This window comes from Chaetura pelagica, unplaced genomic scaffold (genome assembly GCF_000747805.2).
Source record: "Chaetura pelagica isolate M959 unplaced genomic scaffold, ChaPel_1.0 scaffold377, whole genome shotgun sequence".
NCBI lineage: Eukaryota > Metazoa > Chordata > Aves > Apodiformes > Apodidae > Chaetura > Chaetura pelagica.
Genome location: NW_009953908.1, coordinates 1085837 through 1099746, shown reverse-complemented (window position 1 = coordinate 1099746; position 13910 = coordinate 1085837). Strand labels below are relative to the sequence as shown.

The 13910-nt window shown below is 34.9% G+C and overlaps 1 protein-coding gene across 3 annotated transcripts in view; it reads right to left on the bottom strand.

Annotated features, from left to right (window-relative positions):
- REV1 (REV1, polymerase (DNA directed)) overlaps nt 1-13910 on the bottom strand; it is a 50317-nt gene that overhangs the window by 22086 nt on the left and 14321 nt on the right. For 2 of the 3 annotated variants that reach the window (XM_010001422.1, XM_010001423.1), the window contains exons 7-12: nt 12652-12768; nt 7938-8070; nt 6812-6940; nt 5976-6130; nt 3513-3632; nt 593-813 (exon numbers count right to left, since the gene is read on the bottom strand). In XM_010001422.1, the coding sequence (XP_009999724.1) occupies nt 593-813; nt 3513-3632; nt 5976-6130; nt 6812-6940; nt 7938-8070; nt 12652-12768 (875 nt within the window). Of the gene's footprint in view, nt 1-592; nt 814-3512; nt 3633-5975; nt 6131-6811; nt 6941-7937; nt 8074-12651; nt 12769-13910 lie in introns of all 3 variants that reach the window. The other variant, XM_010001421.1, reaches the window with a different exon arrangement.

The window sequence follows — 13910 nt, the reverse complement described above, 5'->3', positions numbered from 1 at the left end:
CTTTGTTCTTGGACATGTCCAAGACTGGACTGGATAAAGTCCTCAGCAACCAGTCTGATCTCATAGCTTCCCCTGCTTTGAGCAAAAGGCTGGATGACACATCCTCATGAGGTCTCTCTCAACCTGATTTTTCTGTAATTCCTATAAATGCTTTAGTTCTGAAAAAAGAGCTGAGTTATTTTTTTAACACAATTTTGCCAACAACACTCCCCTGCAATATTTGTAGAAAGTCTAATAAAAATGTTGTACTGGAGCAGCTGATGGTTTCAGGCACTGGCATCTTTGAATAAGCACTTAAATGAAAGAGGATGCCATGTGCTGACAAACCTACTGTAGTTCTCTTTTTCTGTACCAGACTTATATAATGAATGCAGAATAGTCTGCTAATTTTGTGCAAGCTTTTTTTCAGTCCAATATTTTTGCAGTCTCTCCTCCCATTTTATTGTTTGGTCTCCTACATTTTCCTCCTTTCTATTTGATAACCAACATGGTGCTTTAAAAAAATCAAAGTGTATGTGAAAATAATCAGAAGATGAGATTCTTCAACAGCTGAAAGAAGTCACTGCATAAAAGAAAGCAAGCTTGAATTTACCTGTGTAAACCGTATTCCATAGTTGATTTCTGCTGAAACAGATTTTCTTTCTTTTTCTGTACGAACAGGTCGATCATCCAAACCACGACAAAATCTGTAGAGCATTTGTCCTGTTTTTGGACCAAATTCTTTTTGCAGCTTTGACATTGAAGCACACTGTAGATCTCCACAGGTTTTTATTCCCAAAGAAGCCAGCTTAGATTCCATTGTCCTGCCAACTCCTAACAACCAAGCAATTAGTTCCGTTAACTCTACACAATTCAGAGCCAGTCAGATTTTAAACAAATGAAATTGGTCTTTTTAAACTTAAACTAGGTCACATCAAATTATTATTTAAATACACACCACAAAAAAAAATCCACTTAACAAAACATGGTTCAAATGGAAACTTCTGCTGTCTTTACCTGTATTTCTTTAATCTGTTTTACTTATTTTGTTTAAGGTGTCATACAGCAGTGTGTTTCTTTATTTCTGGGTAAAATGTGAATAACTTGTGCTTGCAAAACTTCTTGACAAAGTATTGCCTGTTACAGAGTACATAGCTCTGAACACCACAGTACTTGGTCCAATATGAGTGTCCAACATGTATTATGTTTTGGCATCATATACAAGTGATTTAATCTAAAAGAAAACCAAGAAATATTTTGACTACTGTTCCACTGCTTCCTAAGTAGAAAAGTAATATTTCAAGTAAGTGTCAGCACACCTGTATCTCTTGTGCTTTGAATTACCAAGCACTGGAAATTGTAGGCATCCATGGCAACGGCACATAAGGAAGCGTGATAAACTTAAGTGTATTCCTGGGTTTTGGAAAGGTGGCCTGTTACTTCCAAAAAATATTACTCCTATGAGTTTACACTATCAAAGTCATTGCAAGTTAGAAATCTCAAGTAATCAGCTTGTATATTTCATAACCTGTTTTTTTGTCTAGGTGGCATTATTGACACAAACACTAGAAAGTTTTTAATATGAACGTGCAAGTGAATTCTGAAAACTTTAAAATACTCAAGTAAAAGTTGAGTACTGTATGAATAACTTTCAGAAGGAAAAAAATCTCATATAAGTTACGCCAAAGAGAAATGGTGCTGTACTGTAAATTGTGTTTGGCCATGGAAAGGATACATGAAGAGAATTTCTGGTAAACCTGCAGCTGTCCATATCTGCTATTCCTACCACTTCTCCATTTCAGTGTCTGTTGCTGTTTATTTTTTATTTCCCTTCTCTTTTTATTTCTTGAACAGAGAAAAATAATATTTTGAACATTTAATGCTAAATAGATGTGTACATACGCAAGCTGAGCTTACCTGATCACTAACATATAAAGTATACGTAAGTGCTTACTTAGCACTTTGCACTATATCTGTATCACTGTATACTACTAAAGTATTGAATAACAATACAATACAGAGTTACATGACAGGAAACAGCTTAGCTTACAGCTCTTTATAGTATCTTCCTGGAACAACAAAAAAGCACAATAAAGGCTGTTTTCACACGGGTGTATTTCATATGTCCTTAATGCCTATCCTTTTCCCAGCACAGTAACTCCAGTTTGCTGCCCTCTCTCTGTGAATTCTGCCCTATCTTGTAGAACCTCCCTAAAACCTATGGGCCAGAAATGTTTCTTTTCTCCCTTTGAGCTTTCTCCTTGGTCTTCGCTATGTCCACAAGCATCTCACTCAGTTGCTCCAGTTCTGCCTTACTGAGATATCCTTCTATATGACCAATGAATGTGGGACAGGAAACATGTAGTCTGGCTATACATATGATGACTGGGAACTACCATCAAAATGTACAGTAGACAAATTTTGCCTGCCTGTCCCTCAAAGGATATTCTAATTTGGATCACTCTCCTTTGTCAAGCTGTCATTTTTCACAAAACTTGTGGAAACATGATGTCATTTAAAACTTCTATCTCTCAGTAAGAGTTGGCTGAAACTACCAAACAGTCAAAAAATTATTAGTACTGTCACACTTTCAAGTTATAAATCATAATCATTGTCACAATAACTTCTTCAGGCTAGACAAAAAAAACAGTTGGAATTTGACAAACCCATTTTCCTTCTTTAAAAGAATCAACACACTCTGTCACAGTTTGCAGTAGAGCATTGACTAAATGTACTTAAGACAATAAAATAATTACCTGTGTTACAATTCCCCTATGTGTCGTCTAAGTCTACCAGAACCAAAAACTGTCTCTAGCTGGATGCAGAGCATAACAGAGATAAATACTCCCACAGTAGCCTTACTTTCCACCTTCCTCTAAATTTATCTGCCATTGTAATGTAACTCACATTGCAAGCAGAAACACATAGTTCAGTAACGTTCTCCTCTGACAATTTTTTTTTTTCATTTTCCTTCTGTCCTTTCTGTCTTTGACATCTCTCAGAGTCTCTCAGATACAGCAGAGATTAAACAAACTCCACTTTCATCTACCTCCTTTTTCTCTTCATATACACTGTTTTATTATGGCATCTGTGCTATTTTTTCCAGCTGCTGGCTTCATTCACCCCTTTTTAGAAAGAATACTCTCTAGGGCCAGTTCTCAGTTCCACGCAAACTGCCTCTCTCAGTGTTAAGTATGTGATGTTACTAATTTTATTATATTTGTTATGATACAGCAAGCTAGCACGCACCTGAAATTACTCACCTAAATTATTTTACCCAAGATACTAAACTCTGCTTCTTCCATAGACCATGTTGTGTGAATCTGTAAAGTTCTTTACTAAAAAGATGCTTCTAAAACATACAAAAAGGTCACAGAGACTCTACTCATAAAATTTTCAAAAAGCAGTGTATCTTCTTTTGATGGGTCGTAACCATTGAATAGGATCTAAACTTGTCTGATCAAGAACAGAGATTTGTCACAGAAACTCTTTTAATATCAGGAGGCAAAATGTCCTCTATAAGAAAGAAGTACCTGGAAGACTGGTAACAAGTTGCCCTCTGATAAAATCATCCACTTCTTCAGGTTTTAAGTGATACTGTCCATCTGGTTTTGCTTTACGAGTTGCCATTCTGGCCAGCAGAATATTGGAACCTGTAAAACAAATTAATTACATTATGTCTGTGGTAACTTGTCTTCTCAAGCAGAATGCTGCAGTTCACCAGTTGAAGAAAAACATGCATAAATTACAGTCAAATTCTTTACCTTTTACAAAGAATTTAATGAAATATTAATACGTATTTGCAATACCTACTTCCAAATTAGCAGCTAGCAGTATTTGTGATTGAAGCAGCATAACTGTAGTGGTAACTGCAGTGGTAACTACAATTGCAAAGTTAAAACCAAACAAAAAGAACCATCAAAAAACCCCTCAAACAATCCACAGGTGTGGGACACTTCACTAAGAAGACTGAATTTGTCTTGGTTCTGTACTACACATGTAAAGGTAGAGATAAACGGTTAAGTGCAAATGGTTAAAAAAATCCTAAGTGTAATAATTTAACTGAAGAACTTAAAAAAAATCTAATGTGGTCCATATAAATAATACTTAGGTGACAATTGTATTAAGTATATTATATGTGAAATGCTGGAATTAAGCTAGTATTTGGGATTTTTTTTCACCAAAAAAAATCCGGTAACTTCTCTGAATTTGTATGCACTTATAAAGTGTGGTGGAAACAAGACTTACTTAAGCACTTTTTCTTCCCTGTTTATGGGCTTATTCATGCCTATAAACATTCATTCCATAAGATCTGTGAAATTATATCCAAACATATTAATTACTGCCACTCAAACATCACGTTCTAAGATAAAACAGTAAAAGAGCACTGTGTGTTACCATTGCTCTTCACCTCTCACCTATGTCCACATTGGTTTTGTCAATTAGAACAGCAACAAAGTTTTACATGCACTGATTCTCTTGTGAGGTAAAATTGATGTAACAATGAATTCTGGATTCCTCATTCAATTTCCTATTTAACTTTGGGGATCTGTGTTTTGTCTATAGAGTACTGAAAATCTCTGATCCTGTTATCTATGAAACATACCAACACAGCCTCGTAATACTATGAAATCCCAGTGATTTACCTTCTGCAATGTGTTACTCCCACAACACTGAAGTAAACTAGAAAAAAACTAGTATCTCACTTAACAAACGATAAACAGAAATACAGGATGTTAACAGACCAGTGTTTTAATCTTTCACCAGCATTGTTCAAAACAGTTTAGTTTAGCCACTAAAATCTCTTCAGTAAAAATTAAATTTATTCAACTGGCATAGTCACGTCCTGCTTTGATTTCTGTCTAATCAGATATCAGTGTTGGGAGGAGATACCATTAGTATTACAGTATATATTCAAATTTACACTTTATTATATTGGTACAACTTTCCCATTGGGTACCATATAAATCACACAGGATTTATGTTTCTGGCAGATGATGTTTTTGAAATAGTCTCTACATTCATGTGATAGTACAAGTAAATTGTTTAATCCAATTTATTTACATGATCATGAGTTCTGAGTGAAGACACAAAGTCCTTGTCATGTACCTATCAAACAAATTTCGAGAAAGGATATCAAAATTATTTTCTAGAGCCTCACACAAATTAATTACTAGATAGAAAAAAAAAAAGTTTGTAGGCGTATTTGTCCCATCAGTGAGAGAACTATATCAGATTAAAAAATAATGCCTTAAAAATGGACTCTGCTCTTTCTGTAGAGAAACCAAACACACTAAGTAAGCATATAATAGAGATTCCAAATGTGTTTCAAGTCAAAACATGACAAAAATGAGAACTTGGGGAATTACATTGTCTGTACTATGATATAATAAAGGAAGAATTCTGCTTACAGGAATGAATTGTAGCTTGTCTCCTAAGTGTATTTCATACACATATATACACTCAGTATATTTATTTACAGACACTCAACTCTAGTATTAATTAGGGACAAAAACAAAGGAGAAAGGAATAGGCCAAGTGAAAAGAGATCAAGAAAGTCTTTTCAGATCTGTTGTTTCATATACAATACCTACTACAAATCACATAGATCTTTGCTTTCAATACCTTCTAATAATTATGCTAAATCATGCTACTCTGTAAACTCCTACTATCTCCAAAAATGAATATAATCTGTGCACATTTTTATATTTATTGTGAAAATACAGTAGCATTTCAAACAAAATGAATGCAAGAATAGAATACAAATGGAATTTTAGCATGATATTTAGATAACAAATGAGAAGTAATAGAAATTCTTGCTTAAAACGTTCCACTTACGAAGATTTTCTTGCATTTTTTTTTACACTAATTTAATTTAAATAGCAATATATTCCATATCACGCAAAGACTTAAGAATTTTAACAACCTTACATAGCTTTGATACGCCTCACAATAGCAGGCACTGCTTGGAAACAGGACTGAAATAAGGTACTTACCCATCCCAACAGAAGCTGTGCATTTAGTTTGGGCTTTGATTTCAGTACGGATAGCATTTGCAAATTCATCAGGAGTCACTCTGGTCTCTGTGAGGATTTCAGTGATATCTACTAGTGCTTCATCACAACTGACTGCTTCGATGTTATGAGTATAGCTATCAACACAAAGTAAAGGAGGTGAAACACCAGCAACAGCTCACCATCTGTTAAAACAAACATGTAGCAAATAAAGTCTTCCTTTTGTGGTAGCATTTCCCTGCTTATTTGTATCACATGTTATTTACACACAAAAAATGCTAAACCAGTAAATTACAGTAACATTACTAATGTAGAACTAATTTCAACATGTGTCATCGTTTTAAAGGAACAACTGGAGAAGAAGCAGAATACTTATTTTTCAGTAACAATAACTAATTTCTAGTTTTGCTTAAGCAAACTTAAAATTTTAAACCAGAAAGTAGTTTCTAATAGATGTTAGTTACTCCAAGAACCCTTTTTTAAGTTACTCAAAAAGCCTGTCTGAAGAATCTCATTGCTGAACAGGGATCTACTTCTCATAATGTAATCAGTAAAAACTTTAACAATTACTTCTTTGGAAGTCAGATGCTGACTGTTTATAGGACTTGGCTTCAAAAGAAAAAGAATGTTCAGAAGCAGCATGGTGCACAAAATAACAAAAATACTACAAAAGGAAGATCTCAAATAGGAATGGCTTTATTGAAACTGAAGAGTAACATGGACATGAAAATACTAAATTAAATAATGATACTCCACAGTGGCAAATACGCTTGATAACCTAACCCTGAAAGATCATGTAAACAAATAGCACATGTTACCTTGCTAATATTTCATATACTGTCCGTGCAACTTCTTTGTATGCATCAAAATCATAAGAAACTGCTTGAAGACTTGGACACAACTTTTTTGCTTGGCCAAAAAACATTCCATTCTTTATGCCGGCTTGTCTAAAATTAAATAATAAAAAACCCCCAAATAAACATATTACTAACTTCTCCACAATTTAATACCAGGTATTTCCAAATAAAGTATTTGTCTTTTCCCATGAAAATGAATTATCAATAAAAAGGAATTTAGTCCAACTGCTAGCAGTTAAGAGGTAAAAAAAAATAAAATGCAAACAAGAGTATTTGAATTATCTAATATTAAGGCATGCAGCATGGTCAGCCTGCTTTTGTAAACATGCTTAAGACAAAGTCTCCAAAAAGCATTATTTGCTATTTCCTGCTTCAGTTTAAAACCACACATATGCTACAGTAAGTAAGGCAACTGGATCTTACATTCCATTGTGCAAGCTTACAAAATGATGTTCCTCTAATAAATAAACTCTGATTTCTGAGATACAAATATAAGCCTTCCTATCCTAGCATGCTTGTGGAAGGTTCCGACAAAGAAGTAACTTCTGAAGCTTCTTCCATCAGGAAAGAAAATCACGTTTTGAACACTGTGCTTATGTTTATAACAAGTTGTTTCTGAACATTTATATGCTAGCTATTGGGGATGCTCAACACAGCATGTGCAAGAAACAGTTTTTAGTTTAGTATCACACTTAGCTGTCTGATTTTACCTAAAACCTTTAGAAACAAAGTGTTCCTAATTCCATAAAGGAATGCAATTTTGATTCAAAGAAGTGAAGATAACATTATGAAATCAACAGTATCACAGTCAATGGCACACGGCTTTCCTTAACAGGCTTTGTTTTAAGCTACATGGAGGGTTAGGTTGAGAGCTATCGAGCAGTGTTTAAAAAGCAGCCACATTCATACAGAAGACCTTGTGCTAAATTTAACAACTTACGTAACTACAACTTTAGAAAACATAAAAAAAAATATAAATCCTCACAAGATAAATTTAAAGAAACTGAATTAACAACTGCTATTTTTGGACATGTTATGGGTATCTGTACGAGATTTTCAAACAACTCGATAGGTAACTTTTACCTACCTGGCTTCATAACTACAAGAAGCTATTTCAGCCATGGACAGAACAGTGAAATCGACATCAGCTCCATTCACATGTGTGGAATCCAAATGCTCCCACAGTGATGAGTCCAGCTTATCGGGTACTCTTGGAATTTCTGCTTGAAAAAAATATTTTTTTAAAATGTTATTTTTCTTAAGAGCTCAACAGAATGAATGTGAATAAAATAAAAATTACAGATTTTATTTTATACAATTTCTACACTGGTATCTGTTGATTACGAGGTTCTTAATAATCTATTGATTCATATCATAGTCCAGAAAAAGAAAATAATCCCCCCACACAGTAATCCTTCTCTGCAGCTATATCTGTACATATTACTAAGAAGAACATCCAAGCTACAGGAAAACTGTTTCTGTTTTCCCCCAAATTACTGGAGAGCAATTTGTTGATGACTACATACACCATACTGTAAAATAAGACTGATCTTAGTTAGCTTTAATGACAATAAAAATCAATCAATCAAGGGTAACTGCTTCAATCTGTAAACACATTAAAGATCCTAAAAAAATTACCAACTGCTTGGCCAAATGAGAAGACACTTAGCTACGTGCCTTTTTACAGAAAGCAGAACTATCACCGAAACACAGACATTAAATTCAGAACACAAACCCACTTTTTAATCATACTTACAACCTCCTACTTAAAACTATTTTTCAAATAATCTAGATACCACAAAGTGATTTTTAAGAAGTGAAATAACCAGAATACTAAATTAGCTCAAATAATAAAGACTAGCTGGAAACTTCTATTTCTTTTAACAGTCTTACAGGGATATTAATTGACAAAACTTATGCTGTTACTTCCTAATAATTATCTTACTAGGATATGTCAACTTTAAAGTATCACCATAAATTTATCTTGGATCAAAATGATACAATCACAAATATTGCAACCCCAGACTTGAAATGATATAGACTTTCCCTAATTCTATAGAACTTCACTGCATGCTCTTTGATAAACTTTCAAGAGTCCTCAAGGCCCACCGCATACCAGGAACAGAATTCCATTACACTGAATGCTTGAATCAAGTAAAGCTTTTTCTATTTCTTTCTCTTTGGGTTTTCACAGTATGCAAAACTTGAAAGATATGTGCCTATACTCTAAATACAGCGCAGCCTGAAAAAATGGGTTGGATGCCAAAACTACTACACTCTCCCAAATTCCCCATCAGAATCAAAACAAGGTATCACACAGACAAAAAGTATCTCTTTACTTAAAATGAAATCCTGTATGTATACTTCTTTTTCATTGCTGCAGTCTACTTAATAACATATACCTTTGTGATACAATAAACAGGGAGTTTACTTTTGAGTGCCACAATACCTAATTATATATTTCATGGTACTACCAACTTACACACTGAAAATTTGACTGAAAGGAAACATTGTGCTTTGTGCACATGAGTAGTTATCAGACCAGAAAAAGTGTTGTACTGAATGGTGACAGCAGGAGTAGAGCCTGACTCATGTGAAGAACTCCTTTTATTCAGAATTTCTGCTAAATCTGTGCACCTTTTAATGTTATAAATATTTTAATGTATGCTGAGCTCAGCAAGTTACCTAAGATGTCTGCAACTGAAAATCAGAGCAAAATTATGCCCCAAATAAAAGTAAGAATGACAAGAACAATTTCTTTAGTCCATGCCTTCCTGTGCCCTGGCCTGAGATGATGCTGTCATCTTGACTATCTTCATTGGACTCGTTGACTTTTTCCACATCGCAGCAGAGCGGATCCCCCCATGAGCTGATGGAGTCACTTCATGTGAAATTCAGGGCAATGCAGAACACATTGTCCTCAATGGAAGGCAAGGTAGAGAACCTCTCATCAAAAGCTGGGAAACTAGACAGGCACATGGTGAATGTGGAGCAACGGATGGAGAAATCAGAGGCCAGGACCCAAGTCTGTGAAAAAGAAATCGCTGAGAATAAATCTGTGACTAATATGATGGTTAAAATCTGCTGCTCTTTAGAATGAAAAAAGGGAGATACTAGGGTTGAGGGAAAGGAAGCCTAGGAAACATTCACATCTTGGGCATTCTGGCCATGGAAAAGAGACCCCAAATTATGAATCCTGATTAACATATGTTAATCTTCTACCTTTAGAACATGAATGTTAAAAGATGGCATGTATGTAGAGAGGTGATTTCTACTACTCAGAAAGGCTATCTCCCATTTGGAGATTTACGGTGAGAATTACGGCAAGTTTCAAAATTTAAAAGTTATACATTTTTGGATGAATTCAAACAAAGAAAAGAAAGTATTCATAAGAGTCAAGATTCTATTCTATTTGTCTAGCAATGCAGATCAAAGGCAGAAACCAGTATCACTAAAGAAGTAACTTCAAAAAAGAAGTAGCTGAAGCAGCAGAATCCAGTATTTGGTCAAAAGTGATTCATAAGGGGGGTTTTGTCAGTTTTGTTTGGTTTGGTTTTGTTTTAATTTGGAACCTTTTTTCTAACAAGCAAGACTTGGAGAAGGCAAAATCAGAGAACAGCCTGGAAAGCAAGAAGCATAAAAAAAATCAAACGAGTTCCATGTTGAAGCATAGATGTAAAAATATGCTCTTGTTCAAAGTTGGTCCCAACTACCTTTTTATTTCATTTATATGACATATCTCCAAACATAATTGTGTATGTTTAACAGTATAATTGAGTATTCTGTAATTTTGGTATTTTAGAAAAAGTATTTTTTCCTTATGATACATGTGCCTACTGGACTGTATTTCCTTCTGGCATGGCACAATTAAACACATGCTGTGAAGTGTGCCACATACTTTCTAAGATACTGTGATGTTAGAAAAGCCTAACCTGCAATTTCACCTTTTCATCTTTGACTGTAACTAATTTCCTTCCCCCAAACGGAAGACGAGACATGTACTCACAAGAATGCAAGCAGAAACAACAGTTGTATTTTTTGTTCATAAAACCATTTTACGTGGAGATAAAAATTAATAAAGAGACTAAAAAATATTAGGAACTGCAGCTAATGAGATAGAAACTATTTTTAAAAGAGTGTTAGGAAAAAATTTCTTCATCAAAACAATAGGTTGCACATACAGAATAAGTATCAAGAAAGAAAGAGCTAGCTGCCTGCCTGTATGCAAGCCAGTGAGATTGGATGCTGAAGTTAAAGAAATGAATGTGTGGATATAGAGACAAAGCTGCTGCAGTAAGAAACTGAGTTTCTTATACAATGAGGCTGAAATCTCCTGTACCCTTAATAAATAAATACAGCAGAAGAGACACTACTGAATTTGTGAATCACAACATGCTAGACAACAGCTAAACTTCCATATTCTGCCTCACTCTCAGAACATCACTGATACTATGAAGTCACACCCTTATCCAGTGTAAGGTCCTAAGAGAAGTTACAAAGTCACTGTATAATACTGAACTACCACTAAATACTTCATACACAAGCTGCACTACAGAAAATCCAACTCCATAAAAACCACAGCTAACTTTGTAACACATTTATATATGGTATTGCAAACAACACAGCAGAAGCTAAGTCTGGAGCATCCTGAAAAATCCTTTAAAAGTTAAATGCCAGCGGGTTCCACGAACACATATTTTACCTCAATTTTGAAGTATTCTTAAACTACAGCAAATAGACAAATAAAATGACATCACTTCCTGTAGTACCTTGTTTCCAAATGTCTTTGAAAATTGGCAGAATTTTGTTCGTTTTTTCAAGTACTAGCATTTAATAAAAAATATGGAAAAGCTTGTCTTTTTCCGCCTCTTGTATCAACAAAAGAACTCACTGAGGTATAAACATTATAACAATAGTACTTGCTACCACAAGGTTGATAACAAGTGCATATACAAGGAGAAAATTCAAAATCTAAACTGAAACTAAATAGCAGCTTCCCCTTACACACTTCTTACCAATCTTGTGGTAAAAACTAAGTTTCAAGCTGATTAAGCAAATTTTTCAAGAAAACAGGGGAAACAAGTTGCCAATGCTTAGCAGTATACTTTCTCATACTAAATGCAGTTCAGACAGTACAATAAAACTTGTTAGCAAAAATATGCTTCGTTTCCATGAGCACACTACCACTGAGGACACAGAAAGCAACAGATTTCTAAATTACTGCAGGCAAATAGATGCCCTGGTTTTGAGGAAAAAAAGCACCGGAGAGACAGAACTCACTAAGTTGCACAGACTTCGCAGAAACCTAAAATGCTCTAAGAACCACCCAAATCAACTCACTGTACACATATATTATATACATGCAATTCAAAAGCCAACTTCAAACAATCAATTTTTCACTGGCCATGTGCCATCATTTCTAATTGTATATTAAAAAAAAATAGTAGCCTTTAAAAAATTTATTTAGTACCTTCTTCTCTGCAATTCACTTAATCAGAACGAAGTGATCCCAGACAACATACATTTATTTCTTATTTTAAGTAACTACTTCTCTTTGTATCTTATACACAACCTTCAAGAACTTAAGTAAAATCTAGAATTACTCTAAAAGACTCTAAGCAAAGTTAACTAACAAGAAGACACAGCAATATGTTATTACAGAGGCCACACTAAGACACTTCACTGAAATCCCCCACATGAAAAAAAACCCCCAAATTTATCCACCAGGTACACTTTGCTAATAAAGCTTAAGGAAAAACTCTTCAATAACAAAAATAAAAACCATACAGACTTATCTGTACCTGCTTTGCCATTCAATAGCTTATTCTGGTAATACTGCTGTTCGAGCCGGGGGTTTGCACCAGGGCGCAGTGATGTCTTTCCTGCACCTTTGTTACTGGTAACAGCTACTGGTTTTCCTGTGGAGAAGAAATGCACGTGTTTATAGGTCAGCATCTATAATAGCTTACATTTCAATAGTAGCACAACTAGGGCAAGAACATCAAGATGTCTGATTTATTTTTTTGTAATTTTTTTTCAAGTTTATACACTCTTGCAGCATTAAGGAGGAAACAGGTACGAAAGTGACTCTGCATTGTGACAGCATGGATTTGCTGTCTTAATTGGAGCCATGTGTAAAGAAGAAAAGCTTTTAAAGAGTGAAAATACAGCCAGACTAGCTTGTCTTTAATAACAAGTATAAATGTAAACTGTGAAACCTCACCAATGCCCTAATGATCAATTAGTTTAAGACAGAACAAACACTATACTGATTTTAAATACTTCAGCATGTTTATTAGCTTCAGTAAACTAAGATGAGTACACACATTCCAACACACTAAGTTAATTTTGCTTAGTTAACTGTACCAAAGTAAGTCTTTAGTAAAGTTTTGACCTTTTAGCAAAATCAACCTAACCATAATTTTTCTACAGGAAGCTAATTTACACACTGAAGGTCATAGAATGGTTTTGGTTGGAAAGGACCTTAAAGATCATCTAGTTCCATAGTTTCAAACCCTCTGCAATGAGCAGGGACACCTTCCATTAGACCAGGTTACTCAAGGCCCCATCCAACCTGCCCTTGAACACTTGCAGGGAGGGAGCAGCCACAACTTCTTTGGGCAACCTGTACTACTGTCTCACCACCTTCATAGTGAAGAATGAAGTCCTGGCAGACTTCTGTGGAACAGGAAAAAAATACCTGCAGAAAAGTCTTCAGTTCTTTATATGCCAGTAATGGAATCTGACACTTGACAGGAAATAAAAGATTTAAAGACCCAAACATAGCAGGAATATCTTTGCTACAGTTGTTCCTGCCTTTGGACAAAAGAGAGCAAAGGAACTGTATATACAGCTTAGTTTGCTTTCTCAAGGTCTATGGTAGATGGGTGTCAGATGGCCACCACAGTACCAAGTCTTCAGACTTGGGCACCACCAAAGTTCGGTCTTTGCAAAGAACAACTATTATCTGATTTTCTGAATGGTACACTTTAAAAAAAAACACCAAAACTTGCTAAGGAGCTCCACTAACTCTTCCTATGTTTTTTCTTGAAAAAAGGGA